This window comes from Mesoplodon densirostris, chromosome 4 (assembly GCF_025265405.1).
Source record: "Mesoplodon densirostris isolate mMesDen1 chromosome 4, mMesDen1 primary haplotype, whole genome shotgun sequence".
NCBI classification, from domain to species: domain Eukaryota; kingdom Metazoa; phylum Chordata; class Mammalia; order Artiodactyla; family Ziphiidae; genus Mesoplodon; species Mesoplodon densirostris.
This window is the reverse complement of record NC_082664.1, coordinates 61,846,950-61,873,069: the sequence shown is the minus strand read 5'-3', so window position 1 is coordinate 61,873,069 and position 26,120 is coordinate 61,846,950. Positions and strand designations below refer to the sequence as shown.

Sequence of the window (26,120 nt, the reverse complement as noted above, 5' to 3'; positions counted from 1 at the left end):
CCAACCTTCTAAAATATAATAGTATCAGCACCACCAAACCAGCTTTACAACAAATGCTAAAGGAACTTCTCTAGGCAAGAAACACAACAGAAGGAATATACCTACAATAACGAACCCAAAGCAATTAAGGAAATGGGAATAGGAACATACATATCAATAATTACCTTAAATGTAGATGGACTAAATGCTCCCACCAAAAGACACAGAGTGGCTGAATGGATACAAAAACAAGACCCATATATATGCTGTCTACAAGAGACCCACTTCAGACCTAGAGACACATACAGATTGAAAGCAAGGGGATGGAAAAAGATATTCCATGCAAATGGAAATCAAAAGAAAGCTGGAGTAGCAATTCTTATATCAGACAAAATAGACTTTAAAATAAAGACTATTAGAAGAGACAAAGAAGGACACTACATAATGATAAAGGGATCGATCCAAGAAGAAGATATAACAATTGTAAATATTTATGCACCCAACATAGGAGCACCTCAATACATAAGGCAAATGGTAACAGCCATAAAAGGGGAAATCGACAGTAACACAATCATAGTAGGGGACTTTAACACCCCACTTTCACCAATGGACAGATCATCCAAAATGAAAATAAATAAGGAAACACAAGCTTTAAATGATACATTAAACAAGATGGACTTAGTTGATATTTATAGGACATTCCATCCAAAAACAACAGAATACACATTTTTCTCAAGTGCTCATGGAACATTCTCCAGGATAGATCATATCTTGGGTCACAAATCAAGCCTTGGTAAATTTAAGAAAATTGAAATTGTATCAAGTATCTTTTCCGACCACAATGCTATGAGACTAGACATCAATTACAGGAAAAGATCTGTAAAAAATACAAACACATGGAGGCTAAACAATACACTACTCAATAACGAAGTGATCACTGAAGAAATCAAAGAGGAAATTTAAAAATACCTAGAAACAAATGACAATGGAGACACGACGACCCAAAACCTATGGGACGCAGCAAAAGCAGTTCTAAGGGGGAAGTTTATAGCAATACAATCCCACCTTAAGAAACAGGAAACATTTCGAGTAAACAACCTGACCCTGCACCTAAATCAATTAGAGAAAGAAGAACAAAAAACCCCCAAAGCTAGCAGAAGGAAAGCAATCATAAAGATCAGATCAGAAATAAATGAAAAAGAAATGAAGGAAACGATAGCAAAGATCAACCAAACTAAAAGCTGGTTCTTTGAGAAGATAAACAAAATTGACAAACCATTAGCCAGACTCATCAAGAAAAGAAGGGAGAAGACTCAAATCAATAGAATTAGATATGAAAAAGGAGAAGTAACAACTGACACTGCAGAAATACAAAAGATCATGAGAGATTACTATAAGCAACTCTATGCCAATAAAATGGACAACCTGGAAGAAATGGACAAATTCTTAGAAATGCACAACCTGCCAAGACTGACTCAGGAAGAAATAGAAAATATGAATAGACCAATCACAAGCACTGAAATTGAAACTGTGATTAAAAATCTTCCATCAAACAAAAGCCCAGGACCAGATGGCTTCACAGGCGAATTCTATCAAACATTTAGAGAAGAGCTAACACCCATCCTTCTCAAACTCTTCCAAACAATATCAGAGGAAGGAACACTCCCAAACTCATTCTATGAGGCCACCATCACCTTGATACCAAAACCAGGCAAGGATGTCACAAAGAAAGAAAACTACAGGCCAATATCACTGATGAACATAGATGCAAAAATCCTCAACAAAATACTAGCAAACAGAATCCAACAGCACATTAAAAGGATCATACACCATGATCAAGTGGGGTTTATTCCAGGAATGCAAGGATTCTTCAATATATGTAAATCAATCAACGTGATACACCATATTAACAAATTGAAGGAGAAAAACCATATGATCATCTCAATAGATGCAGAGAAAGCTTTCGACAAAATTCAACACCCATTTATGATAAAAAGCCTGCAGAAAGTAGGCATAGAGGGATCTTTCCTCAACATAATAAAGGCCATATATGACAAACCCACAGCCAACATTGTCCTCAATGGTGAAAAACTGAAACCATTTCCACTAAGATCAGGAACAAGACAAGGCTGCCCACTCTCACCACTCTTATTCAACATAGTTTTGGAAGTTTTAGCCACAGCAATCAGAGAAGAAAAGGAAATAAAAGGAATCCAAATTGGAAAAGAAGAAGTAAAGCTGTCACTGTTTGCAGATGACATGATACTCTACATAGAGAATCCTAAAGATGCTACCGAAAAACTACTAGAGCTAATCAATGAATTTGGTAAAGTAGCAGGATACAAAATTAATGTACAGAAATCTCTGGCATTCCTGTACACTAATGATGAAAAATCTGAAAATGAAATCAAGAAAACACTCCCATTTACTATCGCAACAAAAAGAATAAAATATCTAGGAATAAACCTACCTAAGGAGACAAAAGACTTGTATGCAGAAAATTATAAGACACTGATGAAAGAAATTAAAGATGATACAAATAGATGGAGAGATGTACCATGTTCTTGGATTGGAAGAATCAACATTGTGAAAATGACTCTACTACCCAAAGCAATCTACAGATTCAATGCAATACCTATCAAACTACCAATGGCATTTTTCACAGAACTAGAACAAAAAATTTCACAATTTGTATGGAAACACAAAAGACCCCGAATAGCCAAAGCAATCTTGAGAACGAAAAATGGAGCTGGAGGAATCAGGCTCCCTGACTTCAGACTATACTACAAAGCTACAGTAATCAAGACAGTATGGTACTGGCACAAAAACAGAAAGATAGATCAATGGAACAGGATAGAAAGCCCAGAGATAAACCCACGGACATATGGTCACCTTATCTTTGATAAAGGAGGCAGGAATGTACAGTGGAGAAAGGACAGTCTCTTCAATAAGTGGTGCTGGGAAAACTGGACAGGGACATGTAAAAGTATGAGATTAGATCACTCCCTAACACCATACACAAAAATTAGCTCAAAATGGATTAAAGACCTAAATGTAAGGCCAGACACTATCAAACTCCTAGAGGAAAACATGGGCAGAACACTCTATGACATAAATCACAGCAAGATCCTTTTTGACCCACCTCCTAGAGAAATGGAAATAAAGACAAAAATAAACACATGGGACCTAATGAAACTTCAAAGCTTTTGCACAGCAAAGGAAACCATAAACAAGACCAAAAGACAAGCCTCAGAATGGGAGAAAATATTTGCAAATGAAGCAACTGACAAAGGATTAATCTCCAAAATTTATAAGCAGCTCATGCAGCTCAATAGCAAAAAAACAAACAACCCAATCCAAAAATGGGCAGAAGACCTAAATAGACATTTCTCCACAGAAGATATACAGACAGCCAACAAACACATGAAAGGATGCTCAACATCTTTACTCATTAGAGAAATGCAAATCAAAACTACAATGAGATATCATCTCACACCAGTCAGAATGGCCATCATCAAAAAATCTAGAAACAATAAATGCTGGAGAGGGTGTGGAAAAAAGGGAACACTCTTGCACTGCTGGTGGGAATGTGAATTGGTACAGCCACTATGGAGAACGGTATGGAGGTTCCTTAAAAAACTACAAATAGAACTACCATATGACCCAGCAATCCCACTACTGGGCATATACCCTGAGAAAACCATAATTCAAAAAGAGACATGTACCAAGATGTTCATAGCAGCCCTATTTACAATAGCCCGGAGATGGAAACAACCTAAGTGTCCATCATCGGATGAATGGATAAAGAAGATGTGGCACATATATACAATGGAATATTACTCAGCCATAAAAAGAAATGAAATTGAGCTATTTGTAATGAGGTGGATGGACCTAGAGTCTGTCATACAGAGTGAAGTAAGTCAGAAAGAGAAAGACAAATACTGTATGCTGACACATATATATGGAATTTAAGAAAAAAATGTCATCAAGAACATAGGGGTAAGACAGGAATAAAGACACAGACCTACTAGAGCATGGACTTGAGGATATGGGGAGGGGGAAGGGTAAGCTGTGACAAAGTGAAAGAGCGGCATGGACATATATACACTACCAAATGTAAGGTAGATAGCTAGTGGGAAGCAGCCGCATAGCACAGGGAGATCAGCTCGGTTCTTTGTGACCGCCTGGAGGGGTGGGATAGGGAGGGTGGGAGGGAGATGCAAAAGGGAGGGGATATGGGAACATATGTATATGTATAACTGATTAAATTTGTAAAATAAAAAAAAAAAGAAAAGAAACTAAAAGAGCAATGTTCAAATGCCTTGATCATTTTCACCGTAAATGGACATTTGTTCTAAATCAATGGATCAAATAATGTCAATGTTCACCAGCACTGAGCCATTTGCTCTCCTTTTTGCAAAAGAAAAATTTTGGAGGGTTTTACCAAATGTAATAGGAATTTATCTTGAACTTTCTGGTTTATATATTTTAGTGGAATTTTTTTAGACCAAGAAGCTTTTTGAAAGCCACTAAAATAAATCCTAAAAAAAGTTTTAAGAATTTAGGAATTTACTGTGAAATGGAATTTTTATGAATCTCTATCAAACTTATCTTTGTTTTCCTATTTGTGTATCTGTTGCTTTAAATGAAAAAAAAAACTTTTGAAATTAATAAAAAGTGTTCTTCAATCAACTATGAACAAAGAATGACCAACCTGGCTATACTCTGTAGAGCATGGGTACATGAAAAGACCAATTTTTATAAAGTTTTAAGACACATTTGCAGAAGGTTCAAAAATAGTACATGTAATATTGTTTATTACAGTAAAAGACCAATAAGTATATTTTTCCATTTTCACAAAATTCACTAAAAAATATTAATCCATTATTTCTTCCTTTTTGTGTTTCTTATTTACCATGCTTTCCCATTTGCCATGCTGCCTTTTTTTAAAAACATCTTTATTAGAGTATAACTGCTTTACAATGGTGTGTTAGTTTCTGCTTTGTAACAAAGTGAATCAGCTATACATATACATATATCCCCGTATCTCTTCTCTCTTGCATCTCCCTCCCTCCCACTCTCCCTATCCCACCCCTCTAGGTGGTCACAAAGCACCAAGCTGATCTCCCTGTCATGCTGCCTTCTTAATCTTTCTTGCCTTCTCTTGACTGATCAAATTACTTTTATTCCTTCTTTTCCCCTACTGTTTGGAAGTTACACATTCTGGTTTAAAAAGTATGTATCCTGGTTTTATCTTTGTTACCCTTAACTTTTAAAAATACATAGCAGGGCCTCCCTGGTGGCGCAGTGGTTGAGAGTCCGCCTGCCGATGCAGGGGATACGGGTTCGTGCCCCGGTCTGGGAGGATCCCATGTGCCGTGGAGCGGCTGGGCCCGTGAGCCATGGCCGCTGGGCCTGCGCATCCGGAGCCTGTGCTCCGCAATGGGAGAGGCCACAACAGTGAGAGGCCCGCATACCGCAAAAAAATAAAAATAAAAATAAATAAAAATAAAATAAAAATACATAGCTAATTTTATGTTGATCTAACAAAGCCTAAAGTTAATATTTCTATCCACCTTCCAAATGCTTTAGATGCATTACTATATATTTTTTCTATGTTTACTTAAGCTAAAAAAATCCTTAATATTCCAGGATCACATCTTCAACCAAATAATTGGGCTTTATTTCAGTATAAGCCATAGATAGGGATGGGAGAGAAAAAAATCTGATTTAGTAATGTAACTTCACTATTACATACTTGGTATTGCATACCTATTATTATAGTCACCAGATAATACATTAAACTTAGACCAGCTTTTGTTTCAATATATTAAACAAAGAAGATAGAATGAACATAAGGAGACTGTATTAATTTCATAAAGTAAACTACTAAAAAGCAAACAAGAAACAGAAATATCTCTAGAATTACTTGATAAAATGCTCAAGATGAATACAAATTGAGCACATAAGAGTACAAGATGGGGGCTTCCCTGGTGGCGCAGTGGTTGAGAGTCTGCCTGCCGATGCAGGGGACACGGGTTCGTGCCCCGGTCCGGGAAGATCCCACATGCCGGGGAGCAGCTGGGCCCGTGAGCCATGGCCGCTGAGCCTGCACGTCCGGAGCCTGTGCTCCGCAACGGGAGAGGCCATGGCAGTGAGAGGCCCGCGTACTGCAAAAAAAAAAAAAAAAAAAAAAGAGTACAAGATGTATGCATGTACATCGGAAACAGGAAAGATATAAAATGTAAAGCTAGACATTAGAAAACAAATAATCCTAATTTGTCAGTATTGTTTGAAAAATAACTGAAAAAATATGTTCATCTTTTTAAAAGCCAAGTGCAATAAGCCACAGCATTTAGTTTGTAACAGCCAATAAAGAATGCATTTGCTCTTGTCACTATATTGACCCCAAACATCACACCTAAGACTAATGCTTAGGTAGAACTAGAGACCACTCTCCAGCACTATCTTTCCAATTGCATCCTTTGTACTGTTTCTAGGAGAGAGCTATGGATTTGATATGTAGTATACAATGTTACCAGGTCAAAGTGTTTGGATTTCATTATGAGGGCAGAGGGGATGACATAATCATATCCACGTTTCAGTGAATTGAAGAGAAAGATGGAGAAAAAGAGACTGGGGAAAGCAGACTGGTTAGAAGGCTATTTCAACAAACCAGGTGAGATATGATGAAGGTAGAATAGCAGTAAGATGGAGAACAGTAAACAGATTAGGGAGATATTACAGAGACAGAATTGGTATAATTTGGTTACTAAAGATGTTGAGGAGAGTAAGAGTTGAAAATGATTCCTTAGTTTCTGGTCTGGACTGGAAAACAAGCACATTCCTTAGATGCAGTCTGGGCTAGGGAATATGAGAGGGAAGTTTATCAAGTGGAGAACTGGATAGAGAAAGTATCAGATCATTTTTGGAATCAGCCAATAAAAGCATAAATTTATTCTGTTACAACAAAATATGTGTGCATAGATGAGATCTAAAGTCATTTTTAGAGATAAAGCCACTAGGGGTAAGTAGGTTGAAGAATGAATTCCCTAATAGTTCTGGACACACCAAAGCTTCTCAGTGCTGCTAGTGATTTAGCAAATATTCGTTATCCACTCTAAGTTCGTTAAAAGGGTTAAACTTTCTTCCTTCAAGTCTATTTAAATAGCTAGCAATTTAGGAATAGCTAAATTATACACAAAAATTATCCAGGGTGACTTCTTTCAAATGGTAAGCTAAAAGAGTATGATGATATATTTGTTCATCCTTAACCCTTAAATACAGAGATACTTTAGTACCTTCGGCTGTAACTGATTTAAAAGTAGAGGAGAGTTTAGGAGTAAGTAGCAGCTCATCACTCAAGAGAAGAAAAAACAATGCATTCTTAAAGGATATAAGTTAAGGGGCCAGGCAAGCTAAACATGTATCATCATCACAGGGATTTTCCTCAGTTCCTTATAGCAAAAACAAATAACTATTTGGGAGATGAAAATGCTCTAAAATTGATTGTGGTTATGGCTACACAACTCCATGAATATTCTAAAAACCACTGAGCTTTACACTTCAAATGGGTGAATTGTGTAATATGTGAATTAAACCTCAATAAAGCTTCTATTTTTTAAAATGAGTAACTTTTTAATCCACTAATATCAGGTTTTATAAATGCTTTAATTTTACATTAGGCTTTTCAGGCTTACTAGGTTTCAAAATAAGCAGGAAAACAGAGAAAAAGTATATTTTATTGGTATTTAGACCTAGCACAGTTCAATTCAAATAAAATGGAACAGAGCAACTTATTTACTCTAACTGAATATAACATATAAACAAATTTTTTTTAATTTCTATTTTACCATCAAATGATAGTGTTCATGCAAGTACAATCATGACACTGTCCTTCTGGGCCCATGTCATAGCACCACCTTTTATTTGCAGTACTTGATGTAAGTTTCATTGACAAACATATCTGGCTTTAGCAATGTAAACATTTGCTACAAGTAAACTTTAAAAGGTAAAAGTGAATGATACTAATGAATAAATCAAAATAGAACTGAGCATCACATGATAAAATTCAACAGAATATTAGATAATACTGTTTCAATAAGAACTACAACTTAATAAAGTTCACAAAATGGAAGCAAAAACCAAAAGTAGTGTGTAAACTCCCAAAATAGTTTAAAATACTGAAGGATATAATGTAAAATTTACCTCAGAAAAACAAAGGGAAACAACAAAACCATGCAGTGAATACCAAATTTGGTTTAGAAGTTACAGAAGTCCTTTTACTGCAAAGCCTTTCTAAAATGTACTGTGCCAAACTGTTTATTTTCTATCTCCCTTTATAAAAAAAATTATCACTTTTAATCACATAGTTGAGTACTTTGTGGGAATTTCACATATGTTGTCAACTGTGGAATTGTTACCCAAAAAAACTTTCATCTCTAAACTATTTTTTCAAATGACCAAAAACATTAAATTATCTTCATGAAAATTACCATATATAAATTCAAATAATTCCTAAACAAATCATCATAAAAATATTAACAGAGTAAATACAGAAATAGTGTATACGTAAGTGCTGAAAATCACAGAAAAATATTCAATGAATAGGCAAAAATTCTCACATTTATCATTACTGTTGATGATTTTGTTTACTTTTTGGTTAAAATTAAGAAACAAGTTTTCAAAAGGTCAAGAATATTCAGTGCCACTTTGAATTTGTCTGCAACATACAAATGAGTTATATCTCTATAGTACAAGGCAGACTCTATTTTTACTTTTTAACATAAGTTATAAAGACCTCAAATTTCTAAAACCAGTTATAATACTGTGGCAAGCAAAACAAATTTGTTCTTATTGCTCTTATATTCTAGCTTAATCTACAAACATGAACATTTTTCCATTTGTTGTCTCAAACCATACTAATACAAAAAGAGTCTAGAGAGATCTCTCTCTTGGTTTCCATAGATTAACTGAAAAAACGGGGAAAAAAAGAAATTGAAATATTATTTCATCTTCTTAAGTGTTCTTAATATGTTTAGCACATCAAGCAGCACTTGACACAGCAAGTTTCTTTAAGTGATCCATAAACACTTGTAAACTAACATCATCTGTGAGAATAGGTGCTCCAGACTCCTAGAGGAAAAGAAAGATATTTTCTATGATTAAAACATAGGAGATACCTTAAAGTGTATAAGCAAATGTGTAAAAATATAGACAAGGAAATCATTTTAAGCAGAATAATGTTTATGCTCCCTGTTGTATAATAAAGAATCTGCTGGCCTTTGTCCCAGATTCCTGTCCCAGACTCCTGAGAGGGAAACTACATCCTTAGGATTTCCTGATAGTAGTATCTGTTATTCATGAGCCTCTCAGATCACACCTGAGTTTATGCTATGAGATGAGATGACTCAGGATAGGGACCAGTCACCAGAAAGATTAACCATGTAATTAGATGCCTGGGCTTTAAGAGAGCCTGACCTCCAGGGAGGAAGAGATGCAGGGCTAGATATTCAATCAATCATGCCTAAGAGAAACAAAAGCAAAAACAATAAAACCACTGGATACCAAAGCCCAGCGGAGCTTCCTGTTTGAGGAATACATCAAACAGGGGTTATGGGAACCCACCCCCCACCCACTCTACCCACCCACTGCCCACCCCAGCACCCTCCCTTTCTCACCACCACCCCCCACATACGGATTTGTAGCCAGTTGGTCAGAAGTGTGGGTAACCTGGGATTCGACTTTCGGCTGGCATCTGAAGTGGGGGCAGTCTCGTGGACCATGTCCTTTAACTTCTGGAGTCTGCACTAACCCCATGTGGTCAGAGTCAGATTTGTACCGCAGTTTACCAATTGGCCTTACAATAGCTCCATACCCAACTTAATCTTTAAAGTAGTAAAGTGTTCATTTGTCTTGAATGTATTGGTGTTTTTATCATTACTAAGAAATGTCTCCCTTATTGCTGCCTGTTTACTAAAATAAAATTCCACTCACACATTTTAGCAGAACCACCAGATGGAAGGAAGAGAATTTATATCATTTTTAAATAAACTATACTTATATATTTTCATTCAATTAATTTTACTTGATTTCTGTGGGTTCTAAGTAATTAACAAGGGTTAGGGAAAATTCCTAACTTCTATTTTAATAAAAACTGTGTTGATTACCTTAGTAATCCAATCCACTAATAACGAAATTTTATTGTAGCAAGAAACTTTTTCTAGAATATTTTATATCTGGATTTTTAAAGTTTTCACCTGATATCCAGTTTCTTATTTACCAGTATATATAAAATATCTAAAACAAGGAAATTAAGTAATTTTCAGAGGATATCAGCAAGTTAGTGGCAAATATGAGCTCTGACTTTATCGCTCTTGTGGTTCTAGGCTGGCATAGCCACAGATATGCCATAACCTCTCCTGAATAATGGAAAATCAATTTTATTATGTGTTTTCATATGTGAATTTATAAGAACTTGAAAAACTTGATAATGAAGGGAGACAACAGCACAGGAATTAAGAGCTCAGAGTTTGGAGCCTGACTGCCGAGCTCACATCCTGGCTCTGCCACTTACTTAACCTTCTCTGAATCTTAGTTTCCTCATTTGTAAAATACAGATAATAACAGAATCTATTTCACATGGTTGTTATAATGATTAAATGAGTTAAACTTTGTAAAGCAAATAGAACAATACCTGACACACACAGTAGGCATATAACATTATTATTATTATACCTGAATTTTTTCCATTTTACACATTTTCCACCTCAATTCACCCAATCCCAGATCTATTTCTCCTGGTCAAGACAAAATATATATGGATTTTCTAATTCATATACTGTGATCTTATTTGAAGTGATTAATACTAATGCTCAACTCAATCTTATCAAAAATTTGCAGTTGATTGATCTCAATTTTACAACTGCACTCTTTTTCTCTTTAAAATATATCCAGGATTAAGCAAAAAGTTCCAAGGTTTGTATCATTTAGTATATGAAGCACTATAGCAACAGAGACCTCCAGCACCCTGTCACAGAAGCAGTGTTGCAGTGGTGCCCTCTTCAGGCCATTCGTGGATAATACTTACACTGGGTACTTGATTTCTGACAAAAAGAAAACTAAGGTATTAAATTCCATAATTTTTAGTAAAATGCTTGGCTACCATGTTAACTCCCTAAATTTCAATCATCAATTTAGCTTAATGGTTAAAAATTCTGATTCTGGGGTTAGAATGACCTAGGTTCAAATCCAGACCCTGTCACAATTTAGCTGTGTGATTTGAGGTAAGTTAACTTAACCTATATAAGCCTCAATTTCCTCTTCTGAAAAATAGGATTAATAGTACTCACCTCACAGGAGTGTTTTAACAAATAGAAGTGTATGAAAATCTTAGCATAATGACTAAAACACAGTACAGATTCAGCTTATTAGCTATTATTATCTATAAAAACATTAACATAATTTATCTTACAAAAATCATAGGTCAAAAAAGACCTTAGGGCTCTTGGTTTCTTTCTTACTTCTAATTAACATATTTATTTAATTTTGACATTTCAAACAGCATTACAGGAAAGGGATGTTTTCAAATTTAACAAAATATGAAGACTGAGAAACACTGATTTAAATATGTCAGACCAAAATTTCATTGTTTTTAGACACATGAACAAGTTTAATACAAATGAAAGATTTTTCAAATAGGTTGGAACCAATCTGAAAAAAAGAAATGGTCTAAGTAAAATCCTATAGAAATTTTTTTGTTTTGTTTTTGTAAGAATCTATTCATAAAAGATAGTATCAAATGTCAGCTTCCCCCAAAGGTGTAGCTGTAACTAATTCCTAAATTTTGCTAAATCAAATGCATTTCTGGGGGCCTTCCCTGGCAGTCCAATGGTTAAGACTTCGCACTTCCAATGCAGGGGGAGCAGGTTCGATCCCTGCTTGGGGAACTAAGACCCCACAGGACGTGTGGTGTGGAGTGGCCAAAAAATTACAAAAATTTTTAAAGTGCATTCCTGGAAAGATGATTATATTTTCCAAAATGCAATAATGAGAAGAAACCCAAACTGTCTTCAACTGCCTCTTTGAGGAAAACACTTTACAAAAAATCTAAGGAGAGACAGACCTGACAACTACGTAATTAAAACCACCATATAGTATAAGGACATAATTTAACTTAATGACTGTAAATATTTAAACAACTATTTATCAAATCAATAAAAAGAATTCACTTAATAACAAGTAAGTACACTTAAGTTTCTCCAAAGGTGATGGCTTTCAAAATTGAGTGCTGAATAGATGAATGGGTGGATGGATAAACAAATGAGTGAATCAGATAAACAATATGCATGTTTATTCCTTTGCCTGGGATTTCCTTCTCCATCATATCCACCCAATGAAATAATCTCCGTCTTTCAGGGTCTGGCTTAAGTGTCAGAGCTCTTGTTTATGTCTCTAATGCCCTGACTTCCAGGCAGTAATAATTAAACTTCAGTTTAAAATAGGTTTTCTTTCCTATCTTAAATATCTTTAGAGAGACTTTTTTTCCAGTGATAACAAGGAAAACTAATAACTAATATTTACTGAGTATTACTGGGCATATCAAGTATGTGTCATCAAACTCTATAACAGACAAGGAAGGGAAGGCAGAGGAAGTTTAGTAACCTGCAGAGTTTTCAATTACCAGCCCAGAATGATGCCTCTCCATGTTTAACAGCTCAACAAGTTCTTTACTTTATATGTCTTCCATCTACCTCTCCATGTTGTAATTTAAACCTCCCAAAACAAGGAACAAGCCATTATTTCCATGAACTAAACCATGCTTTTTTAATGCAGAAATTCAGCCACAAAGAGATAGGTTTTATTTGGTCTTCATAATGTGAGCTCACAACATTTTGTTAATTGAATTATGTGTATGGCAACAATCATCTGGAGGAGAGGAACACTACCCTCTTTAGAAAAGGATTTGTGTACCCTCCCCACAAACCCTAGTCTGCCATAGCCCGCTGCCCCCAGGTATTGCTTTTTGACACTGAGAGTCAAGTTTTCTTATATGCAGCCAGCTTCACTCATTTGTTCACCTGGTCCCTAGGGGCATGTGATATGTGACCCCTGACAAGTACTATTTTAAAGTATTCTTCAATCCTTTAACCTCCCCTTCATATTGATTATTCACCATTTCCATTAACTCTATTTATTGGTGCTACTTTTCTATATTCTTGTAATTTTCTTTTCTTAAATAAGTTCTTCTTAAGTTGTGGGATCCAGAACCAAAACCAATACTCAGTTAACTAGAGTTAAGTATAATGGAAAGGCTGATTCATGGTACATCCTGTACTCCAAACTTCCACATCACAGTACTATTTGGCTTTTTGTTCCCCCAGCAACTGGAAGAGGGTGAGGGGTGATATTGAGAGTCTATACGTATATGTATTATATGGGCACAAATTTTTCTCACATGTGCTATGTGTAACCTTTGAACGCCTTCCAAGAGTAAGTTCCTTTCTTTGCTATAAAAAACTCCTCACTTTTCAGGACTTTTAGACTGTGAATTCAATTTATTTATCTATATCACGAAAGCTTCTTAACTCCTAAAGCATCTCTCTGTTCTCCTGTCCAGATCTATTATAGTCAATATATGCTATGTTTAAGGTACTGTGGAAAGTCAAAGATGAAAATGACACAGTTATCACCCTTAAGTCATTTATAATCTAACAGGAGAATTAAGTGCCATCAGAAATAGATGAAAAAAAGGGGGCGGGGATTACACAATATCCAGTCATGCAATCACAGAAAAGGTTTCATGGAGTCAGTAAACTTTGCACTGAGCCTTGAGGAATGGCTATGATGTGTTACAACTGGTGATAGGGACAAGTCACATGCTCAGTGTATTCAGAGTGGAGTAAGAAGTCCAGTTTGGCTAAAAAGACTAAAGAGTAGCTAAAAGTGGACAAAGCTATTTGAAGCATTCCATAAAGGACCCTGAATAGCAATATAGAACTTCTATGTAACTTAGTAGGGGGTTATTAAAGATATCTAGGCAGTGCTTTGACTTAGAATGGCTTTAGGGAGACCACTCTGGCCAGTGCCAAAATGGAGCAAAAGGTTGAAGCACCAAGAGCAGGTAATTCCAACAGTCTATGTGAATAGTAACAAGGGCTTGACTTCGATTAGTGACAAGGAAAGGAGGGAATGGACAGGGAAAATAAGTCAGTAATTAGGGGCAGAAGAGAGAAGATGTAAATGACTAAAGTTCCAAGCCTTGGGAATTGAGAGAACAGTGGGGCCCTCTATAAAAATAGGAAAGTCAGTCAGTACAAGATAGTGTGAAAGAGTTCAAGTTGGGGCATGCTACTTATGAAATGTCTACAGAAAACTCTAGTGCTGTGCAGCAGGCAGTTATAGAAATTCCAGTCTATAGGTCACTGTGAAGCCAAACCAAAGATGGAGATTTACAAGTTAGCCTCAGATGAAAGATGAAGCCATAGGAGTGGATACAATCACCCAGAGAAACAGTGAATATACAGAATTCAAGGCAAACTTTTGAGGCACCTCTATATTCAAAGGAAAAGGGCCTTAATCCCAATTACTGGTTCGTTTCTCTTCTAACCAGCCTGGACCCCATAGTCATTTATCTAACATCACTCTCAATTATTCTACTCCCTTTGCTGTGTCCACCTTTCTTATCTCCAGTCCTAAATTAGCCCCAATGCAATGTCTGAATTACAAAGCACGGCTAGAGAACATTACAGAAGCATGCTCAAGAAACTGTTAGTAAATAAAATGGACCCTCACCATGCTGTAAAAGTCTTTTATTCATCTTCTGTTGCTTTCTTATATTCCCTATATCTGTTTTTAATCTTTTCTATTTTCTAGTCCTTAACCCCAGCATTTCTCTCTCTTAGCAAATAATCTTTTACTGAAAAGAAACAGGCTTATCCAGTGTGTTTTCTCTCCACCTCAAAATCTTTCTCTGTCTTCACCCTTCTTCTCACGCTTTGCTTTTGCAGAAAGAAATGTCCTGCCTCCTTACCAATGCTTAACATACAATGCGTGTGATCACACTGTCTCCTTTTGAGCATCTTAAACATCTATACACTGTTCTTTTGTGTCTCCCCTACATTAGCTCCTTACACTTGGTCCACAAATAAATTCTGTGCCCTTACTCTAATACAATCATCCTACTCTTCACTCAGGCTAAATTTGCAAAAGAATCATTTACACACACACACACACACACACGCACACATACACAAAGAATCATTTACACTTATGACCTCCACTTCTTTACCACCTACTAATTCCTTACAATCTATCTGCTACTCAACCACTATATTAAAACTGCTTACCAAGGGCCAAAAATAACCTCCTAGTCATCAAATCAAGTGTCTGCAGTACCTCAATATTTGCTACTCCCTTCTTCTTCCTTCTATAACGTCCTCCCTCATCATTTAGGATGTAGTATTCTTCTAATTTTCCTTTCACTTCTCTGATTATTTATAAAATATTCCTACCACTTGTACTTTCTCAAGGTTTTATCTCATCCTTGCTTTGCCTCTCTATTCTCTCCTTGGACAAGAATCCACTGTGATGACTTTAAGTATCACTTGTCTATGAATCCTTGCCCTGATCACCAAACCCAAATTCTCAACAATCTGCTCAATTTGGGCATCTAGATGGTATCTCAAACTCAAAGTCTAAACCCAAACATTTTCAGGAATTCCCTGGTGGTCCAGTGGTTAGGACTCTGCCCTCTCACTGCCAAGGGACAGGATTCAATCCCTGGTCAGGGAACTAAGATCCCACAAACAATGTGGCAAAAAAATAAAATAAAACAAAAAATAAAAAATAAATAAAATCAAACATTTTCTTTCCACCCTCCCACTTACTGGCACATGTCCTCCTCAGTTACCCAGGCTCAAAACCCCATATTACCTTGTTCTCCCTCAACTATTTATTTTTCAGAAATTCAAACCTAGAGAAAAGTACAATGAACAAACACCCACATACTCTAAACGTAAAATCACCGATTAACATTTGCCACATTTTCTTTATGTTTATATGTATTTTTCCTTTTCTTTTTCTTCTTGTTAAATAATTTCTGCAAGTTGAAGACATCATGATATTTTACCCCCAAACACTTCAGGATATATCTCTCAAGATCAAGGACAATCTCCTACATAACCACAACACCATTATCACACTCAAGAAATTTAATAATATTATACTAGTATCTGACATATAGTCCACATTCAAATATCACAAATCATCCCGATTATGTTCTTTATAAGCTGTTCACTCTCTCTAATCCAAAATTCAGTCAGAATTCACATTTTGCATACAGCTGTCTTGTCCTAGAGTAAGTTTTCCTTTCCTGCAACTTCTAATCAAGTCTCACTGAGTCTACTTTTGAAATATCGCTCAAATCTACTCTTTTTCACCATCTCGTCTTCTTTCTCTCTCACTTGGATTACTTTGATAGATACAGTTTCAACCTACACACTGCTCCCAATTAATCTTAAGATTTGACTGTATTATCTAAGACTCAAATTTGCCCCTCTGTCCAAAAATCTTCAATAACATTCCATTACTTACCAAATAAAGACTCAGCTCCTCAGTCCTCAGCCTGGCATTCAAGAGCCTCCACAATTTGGCTGCACAATATATTGCCAATTTATAGTTCTACTATTCATCCCTACGTGTACCCTTTACCTTACTCCATACTGTCTTCTACCTAGGATTCCCTTCCTCATACAATTTCTACTTACTGGATTAATAACCACTCTAAAAGGAAATGTCTCTTTTTTCTGAGCTCTATTCTGACACCCTCTCCTGCTGCCATCATGTGACCTCTTCCACTCCTCCTCATCTATCCCCCTGTAATACTATAAATCTTCCTAAAAGCACATAGCCCACTCTGCCTTGTACTTTAACTACTTAGGTATGTATTTTATTTCTAATACTAGACTACAAGCTCTTCAAAGGCAGGGATGATCACTGTGGATCTTAAAGTACCAATATAGAGTCATGAAGATTGGAACACTTGATAAATGTTGATATATTGTATCAAGAGGTAGGACTTCCACCAAATTAAAATATATTAATAATGATTTCCAGGTTTCCAGCCTCTCCCGCTCAACCACAATCCCTGACCACTCCCAGCTTACTGTGGCCTTTTATGGTGCATAGCCTAGCATTAACCTTGAATCATCACCTCCTATCTCATATTATACATTTTATTGCTTTTTGTCTCAAGGGTAAAGTGTTAAGCTTGAAATATGAAGGGGTTCTATCTATTTGATATAATCACTTTTTTATTTTTTGTGGTGCCACCAAATGCTAATTCTATTTTTGACTCCTATTTTTTTATTACTTTTCCAACAGAAATTACCAAATACATAGGAAAAAATGTAGCTTTCACTAAAATAACAAACTATAATAACACAAAGAAATAATTTCCAACATCTGCTATTTACACTTACCTGTCCCCAGGCATACATATTATTATGAGTCTGTGAAGGGTTGACTTTCGAAAGCAGGAAACGTGCCTTAAAAGCAAAGAAGAAATAACATTATCCATCAAAAATAGATCTGGTCAATATAGGTTAAACAAATGTATTATACCATCTAAACTCAATTTTATTTAATATGTTTTGGTCAAATTAACTTTATTAAAATGCAACTTTAAAAAAATGAACTAAATTTTGAAATAGGCCACTATATGTTACACATAAATAATAAATGTAACCTCTTCTCACCAAATCATACATACATAATAACATTCATAGTAACAAATACAAATTGTTGAGTCCAAAACTCAGCATATAAAGATTATGTCTGCAACAATTATGACAAGGTTACTGTGACATTTACCAAATACCTGGTCTGAAACGTCATCAGAGGTTGGAAGTCCCCAAAAATGATAAAAATAAAAACCATGAAAACCTATACATGTTCTTTTACTTTAAACAATGACTCTCAAACTTTTTAAAACTGTAGGCTATTCCATGAGAGCACTTACCCAACATTTTACCCATCTATCCACTATGCCTTATCATCATTAAATAATAACCAGAATAAAAGAGGAAGACAGCACTACATGTGGTGAAACATCAATGAGAGAACCAGTCATAAATTATTATTACATGTTGGAAGAAGAAGGACAGTCCTGTCTTTTGAAATTTAGTACCATATAAAATCTTTTTCTACTCTAAAAGTAGAAACACAAGAGCACTGGCTCAAGAGTCAGAACGTCTGGATTCAAATCCCAGTTCCTCCATTTACTATGTTTCCTTGGTCACAAGTATCCTAAGTCTCAGTTTTATTATCTGTAAAATGGAGGTAACAATAGGACTGCTATGAGAATCAAATGAGAGAAGGTATGTAAAGTGCTAACTATCAGCTTTGCAAATTCTCAATACAGGGTAGCTTCTATTATAGTAAAACCCTAATAATAATTGCTATCATTTCTGAATAATAGTTACTGATATTTATTACCTACTATGTAATACTGTGCTAGGCACTAGGTATACATTAATAAACAAAGCAACATCTGTGCTTTTAAGGAACAAGTGAAACAAACTTATAATAATCTATAATTAATTTATATAACTCTAATAAGAATTACAAGGGAGCAGTAAAAGTGTTTTAAGAGTGTATGTTAAGGGGTCCTAACTGAGTCTTCTGTAAGGCCCAAAAGGGCTATGTGTACATGTATCTTATTTAATCCTCATAATTCTAAAAATTACACACCTTTTTACAATGCCATAATGCTTTCCTATTATATTTCCTAGAAAATTGAAATTATAGAATGAGGAAAACAGAAAAACATTATGTTACCACAAACTTCATATTCATAGACTTTACCAGTAAGTAAACAGATTTAAGAAAAGTACACTAAATTATTTCCCAAGTTGTTCTTATCTTCTTGCTCAACTAAAGCTTGCATACCACCATAATGCCATCCTGGCTCTTTACTAGAGCTGGGCTGGAGGAAGAAGATGGGATAAACCACCAGCTTTAAACAGCTAGTCAATAATCTTACTGCTCTGCTCTCAAAGCTAAAGCAAAAAGCAAGCATACCTTTCCCTGGAAACCATCTGCCCATCTCCTTCCTTTTTCATGTGCCTGGTGAAGCAGTCTATTCAAATTAACGTCAGAAGGCAAGTAGGATCAACTCGTAAAACCAGCAACAAACAAACACACAAACAAATTAACAGTACTTACCTGACTGCCCCCATGTTCAGTGTCAATGTATCTCGGCATTGGAAATCTGGAATGAAGGATCTCCTGTGCATCATCCACTGGGGCTTGCAGAAGGTGGCGGAAATTTTCATATTCTGGCATGTCCTGGTATCCCGACTTACGCCACTGAGCTATGGTCTAATTTTACAACAGTTAAAAAATTATGACTTTTTTTCTTGCCTAACCAAAAACTTTAAGAGAAGATTTTTTTTCAAATGAAGCAATCTTCAGAAAATAAGAAAATTATAGAACATTATCCTATTTATTTTTTTAAGTTACAAATTTTTTTAAGTTACAAATACTAATTTCAGTATTCTTGAGTAAACAGATGCAAAATTAGGATATTTCTTCTCCTTTAAAAGTAGAAAGAAATAATAATTCAGCCAGAAAAATTGTAAAACACTATACTTATCATATTAATGTTAGCTAAAAGCTATCTACCTAAGTTTATGATAAATAAGAGGGATTTTTACTACAGAAGATTTCCTAGAGACTTCAAAATTAATGACCTACTATTATGAAGTCTGTACCAATGGAGTTACATTCTCCCAAAATACATAAACATAAAAACTTTAATAATAATAGCAATAATATTATAAAAATAATATACCTGTAAAAGAACATTGAATCAATTCTTTTATTAAGGAAAATGACTCCAAAAACCATGTAATTAAATCATCCACAAATTTAAACCTGGCTTGATTTCTAAGTTAACTGAATCAATCAATGTATACTCTATATTGCTTTATATCTCCGTATTTAACAGAGGAACAGTCATCTGCCTTTCTGATTTCTCATTTAAGCACATTAATGAGCTATTTGAAGAAACAAAAGTACAAAAAGACAAAAGATATAAGCAAAAAACCTAGCTCTGTCATATCATAGGCATTATTCTTAAAAGGTAAACAGCACTAGTAACTGGTATCAATTAAAAATAATAATCAATAGGTCTTTAAAAGTCCTGGATAATATCACTTAAAGTAATATTTTGAATAAGGTCTTCACCATTACAGTACAAATCTAAAATCATTTACAATTAAAACACTGGAAAAATATATCTGCTGAAGTTACTAGAATACTAGACTATAAGCTTGAGTGTAGGTTTGTGAGAAAAAGAGATCTGTATTTCTCAAAGAATCTAGATTTCAGTGCTTTCTTATACAGAGGAAGCACTTAAATACTGGCTGAATGAATAAATACAGGAATGAACAGAGTTATGCTAAATACCTAGATTAAAGTTTAACTGATACTCAGATATTCTGCTCTTTTCATTTACCATTCCAATTAAGTGAAGTTATAAATTTTAATTAATTTGTGCTTTAAATGAGTTTTTAAGATCAAGTGAAATATTTTTTTAAATACTTCATGTGGAATACTTTTTAAATGGTTACATGAAATAATGAAAAGGAAAGCCTTCCTACTGACAAAGGCTGACTTTTCCCCTCTCAATGTCTTCAGGTAAAACCCAAAAGTATGATATGCTAACTAACACTCTTACTTTCACAACTATGCTTTGTATAAAATCCATTTCTCCAATTATGTGTGGACAAACAGACAAAATAACCACAGATGGGTCAATTGCAAATTAAGTCTAAAAACTTGTAGAAGGAAGAATCACATTTTACACATATCTTATAAAAGTGGAAATAAAGCTTATCATAGAGGAAACACTAGTCATATAGTAAAGGGGGGAAAGCTTCTATGAATAAAAAGACTTTACTGAACCTACGTGCTTAGCTTTAAATGCTATGGACTCTTACCTCACCATGATAAATCAAAATCTGGAAAAATGTGTCCATGAGGAGAATACGATCTGCAAGAATGCTGCTGCTATCAAGAAGAACCGGCTGACACGAAGAAAACAATGAAAGAGGAAGCAGGAAAAAATAATTAAAAACATAAAATCAATCTTTCTAGTATATTTTAAATTTTTTAATTTATTACCTTATTACATAAAACATCTTGGTATTATGAATTCTCAAAGTATATTTCAATTTAACTTTCTGAGGAATCTCTAAACTGAAGTAACAATTGAAAAATAGAGTCCAGTCAAGAGGAAAGAGTCCTAACTGATGGTGGCACCACTGAGTGAGAGGGGAAAGGCTTGGGAAAGAACAAATTTGGAGATGGAAAAATAGTACTGAATATGAAATAGAAGGAAGTGGCCTGAACTTGGGTATCACATGCATAAAGATGGTAATTAAAGCTATATGGTGAGACTGCACCACTTAGAGAAAGGGAAGCTAGAGAAGAAGTCAGAGATTGAGCCCGGAGCAGGCCAACACTTAGAGGTCGGAAAGGGGGAAGCCAGCAGGGAGAGACTGAGAAGGAACAGGCAGTGAGGAGGAGGAAAACCAGTAGGTGTTGTAGGTGTCAGAGAAGCCTAGAGTAAAAGGTTTTCAAGGAGAATCCTCAAGGTAAATATTGTTGAGAGTTCCGGCAAGATGAAGGCTTTGGTGACCTTGATAAGAGTTGTTTCAGTATAATTTGGGACAAGAGGAGTTCCCTGGTGGCCTAGTGGTTAGCATCCTGAACTTTCACTGCTGTGGCCTGGGTTCAATCCCTGGTCAGGAAACTGAGATCCCGCAAGCTGCACGGCGCGGCCAAATAAAAAAAATAAAAAATAAAAAAATTAGGGACAAGACTTTGACTAATATAGGTTGAGAAGAGAATGTGACGTGGGAACATATAGACAAGTAACTTTCTGCATTTAGCTGTGATGGGGACCAGAGAAATGTGGTGGCAATTAGAGAAAATGTGAAGTCCAGGGGCTTTTTGTTTAAAATGAGCAATATTAAGGTTTCTATGTTAATGAGAATGATCCTGATGAGAGAAAGGGATGATGCAGAAGAGAAGGAGGATAACTTCAAAAGCAAAGTCTTAACAAAGGAAGCTAATGGGATTCATGGATTAAACAGAGAGTTTGAAATTTGATAGGAGTAGGCAGTGGGATTCCAATTTTCTTCTAAACAGTTTTCTATATTTTCCGGATGTCTACAACTTACATACATTACTATGATAATAAGAAAAAAAGTTACTTCTAAAACTTTTTTCCTGATTCAAAGAACTACAAGACCAAATATAGACCAACATATTAAAAATGCATTTTCTAGAAAAGTAAAAACTATGACAAATTACTTAAAAAATTATAGTAACAAAATACAACATTTTAGGAGACTTCCCTGGTGGCGCAGTGGTTAAGAATCCACCTGCCAATGCAGGGGACACAGGCTCGAGCCCTGGTCTGGGAAGATCCCACATGCCACGGGAACAACTAAACCCATGTGCCACAACTACTGAGCCTGTGCTCTAGAGCCCTTGAGCCACAACTACTAAGTCTGAGTGCCACAACTATTGAAGCCCAGGTGCCTAGAGCCCGTGCTCCGCAACAAGAGAAGCCACGGCAATGAGAAGCCTGCGCACCACAACGAAGAGTAGCCCCCGCTCGCCACAACTAGAGAAAGCCTGGGTGCAGCAACAAAGACCCAACGCAGCCAAAAACAAATAAATAAAAAATAAATAAATAAAAATTTTAAAAATACAACATTTTACCCACTATTTTTTACAAAACAGTGAATAAAGGCCTCATTAGAGATCATTAATCAGTAGATATTATAAATATTCTCTTTATGATAACCCTTCCTAAAGTATTATTTTCAAATATAGTCACTACATACTTTTAAGTAGTGAAATAGATAATCTGAACCTTAGAACGGAAAAACTCTTTAATAATAGGTTAAAATAAGTGTGACAGTTTGCTAAGAAGGCAAAATGGATGATTTTATCACTTTTTAAGTATATCTTTATAATCAACTGTATCTTATGTTCCAAAAAGACTATAGGAGAATGAGACTGTATTAAAACAAGAAGTTCTATTTAGACAGAATGCCCTAATTGTCAGACAGTAAACTCTGGAATACAGTTTCTAGAATCATCACTACCTCTAGACATTGTTAAAGACATAAGAATAATCATGAGCCCTATAGGATTTAATCAACTAAATGACTAGACAAAATGATCTTTAAAAAGTCTCTTCTACCTCATTGTTGTTTTATTTTTTAATGATTTCCTAATACAGGCTAGCATTGTATATAGCATATAGTAAGCACTCATAAATATTTTTAAGTGAATATATGAATAACTTAAGATAACTACACTTGAATTAAATTCTTATATTTAATAACTATATTTCAAGAAAAACCTAGTTGTTTTATTTTTTTAATAGCACACATCACAGTAACAAAACCAATTTCTTTTTCTGCCCCTCTTACCTCTGGTGGTCCACTAAAAGAATATGCATACAGAATAGGCTGAATCATGATTAGAGACTGGGTCAAATCTTGACGCATAAAATGGTGACGATAATATGAACTCTCATCAGGACTATTGTTAAAAACTTGCAAGAAAGGAGATCTTCTTAAATGAAACATAAACTACAAGATAAAACATGTGAGATAGCTTTTACTGATTTTAATATTACAACAGAAGTTTACAACTACAAAAGCATTTGATTACAACCATTAACACAATAAAACAGCACCTTACAATAAGAACATTCTAAATTGTATTTCTCAGAAAGAATCTTACTCATGATATTTATCAGTTACTTAAAAATGTAATTCAACAACAACTTAAAAATTAAAGCAAAAAAGGTGACTCAAAAGGAAAATAAGAATAGGGACAAAAACCCCTTGCTCAGAACTAAGTTATTAGAGACTGATGCTAGGTGATGCATTAGCAGCAACCTTTGTTTTTATTCTTCATCTCTCTGTCCACATCTCTGAGCTTTTTTATTTCTATTCATTACCACCACCAAAAAACTCTAAGAGAACATAAAAATAGATTAACAGATAGATTCCCAAAACTGCACTGGTTTAAAAAAAAAAGGACTTATATATATCCACTTATTTCTTTCTTCTTTTTTTGTGTGTGTGTGGTATGCGGGCCTCTCACTGTTGTGGCCTCTCCCGTTGCGGAGCACAGTCTCCGGACGCGTAGGCTCAGCGGCCATGGCTCATGGGCCTAGCCGCTCCACGGCATATGGGATCTTCCCGGACCGGGGCACGAACCCACGTCCCCTGCATCGGCAGGTGAACTCTCAACCACTGCGCCACCAGGGAAGCCCCCCACTTATTTCTTAATGTTTAAGGTCTCCTTTATCCTTAAGAAACATTCTCTAGACTTTGTTTCATAATTTCTTTCTCCTTTCATTTTCTCCCCTTCTACGTATCCTCATGTGAAAGAGATCAAAAAGGGGGTGAATCAGGCCTGAATGAAGGACAGCTACACTGTCCTTTGACACCAGGGGTCTTTGATATAATCAATAGGATCAGCTCCAAAATACTCCCATTTGTCTTTTAGTTACTTCTCTCAACTTCCTTCAGCCCTCAGGTCTCAAGTGCCTACATGCTGCCCTGCCTGGGACTCATTCCACAGCTCTCTCCCAACACATGTCACTCATTGAAATTCTTATTCCTGTACTTTTTTTTTTTTTTTTTTTTTGCGGTACAGGGGCCTCTCACTGTTGTGGCCTCTCCCATTGCGGAGCACAGGCTCCAGATGCGCAGGCCCAGCGGCCATGGCTCACGGGCCCAGCCGCTCCATGGCATGCGGGATCCTCTCGGACTGGGGCACAAACCCGTGTCCCCTGCATAGGCAGGCAGACTCTCAACCACTGCGCCACCAGGGAAGCCCTCCTGTTCCTTTTTTCGGTGATCCATAATTCATTGAGAGGCTCTCTCATCCCCTACCACTTCAATCATTCTTGTTTACTTACAAAAATGTATAATTGGTAAATCTGGGGGTAAATATTTTATAAATGAAGACCTCCCTTAGATTTAGTTTATGTCACCTTTTAGAAGATCATAAGGCTTTGAAAACCCAAAGAAAAAAGAACTTCTGGGTCCTCTAGCTCTCTACTTTCAATGAGAGGAAAAGATGGGATGCCCAGATCTCTTGAAAGATCCAAAAGCCCAAAGAGAAGGCTTGGAGAGGGAGAGAAGAGAAAGTAAGGAAAGTGTGGAGAATTTAGTCAAATACTTAGACTAATGCCCTCAATTCCCTTTCCTATTAGTTTCTCTATGAAGATGAGGCCTGAGAATTCCCAAAACACAAAGGGTTGCCTCCCTTAAGACAGATAGACCCTGCCTGTTCCTAGCTCCCCAAAACCTCAACCAGAGATTTAGGAAAGTCTCCCCCTATAAACATGGAGCTTCTAGGTTACAGATCACTAAAAGATTTTCAAAAAATAAGTATAGCTCTTATACTTCAACTTAATAAAGTTGAAGCTTTAAACAAATTTTTTATGAGCCAAAATTTGAATTTCCACATCTCAATATTAATCATCCTTCCAGACTGAGCTAAAACAAAACACTACCTCTTCTATAAAGATGTATCAAATCATCCATTTGGAAGGATTCTTTAAAGTTTCCTTTAAATATTATATATCTCTCATAGTATTTCTCACTTTCTTTTCTGTGTTGTTCATGTATATTTCATATCTCACCCTTCAGAATGAAAGCTCCTTGAAAGTGGGATCCATGTCAGCCATCTTTATTCTCCTAAATTCCTTGCACATAGTATATACTCAGTTGAATAAATATTATCTCTATTACTCATCATATAAACAACCTAGACTTTTAAAAATATTTAACAAAACAACAGATAGACTCCACTACCCAAGTGGAAAAGGTTCTGTAAGATAAATCAAATTAGCTTCTTTTCTATTTATCTGGGATGTCCCCATAAAGTTGTTCTCAGGCAATGAGACCATGCTATAAGACTAGCTGATTTGTAAAATTACTTCCTTTTGGTACTACTGTAATTAGTTAGATTCCTTATATCAGATGGAAAGCTAATCTGCTTCATACCTAATTCTACTCCACAGTAGGGTTCCAGTG

At 35.7% G+C, this 26,120-nt stretch overlaps 1 protein-coding gene across 1 annotated transcript in view; it reads right to left on the bottom strand.

The window, feature by feature from the left end:
* Positions 1–7,630: 7,630 nt before the first annotated feature.
* Positions 7,631–26,120, bottom strand: part of SEC23A (SEC23 homolog A, COPII coat complex component) — a 62,626-nt gene continuing 44,136 nt past the window's right edge. The window contains exons 16-20 of the mRNA XM_060096293.1: positions 23,493–23,654; positions 20,982–21,068; positions 19,204–19,359; positions 17,460–17,525; positions 7,631–9,114 (exon numbers count right to left, since the gene is read on the bottom strand). Coding sequence (XP_059952276.1) covers positions 9,025–9,114; positions 17,460–17,525; positions 19,204–19,359; positions 20,982–21,068; positions 23,493–23,654 — 561 coding nt within the window. The 3' untranslated portion in view covers positions 7,631–9,024. The remainder of the gene's footprint in view (positions 9,115–17,459; positions 17,526–19,203; positions 19,360–20,981; positions 21,069–23,492; positions 23,655–26,120) is intronic.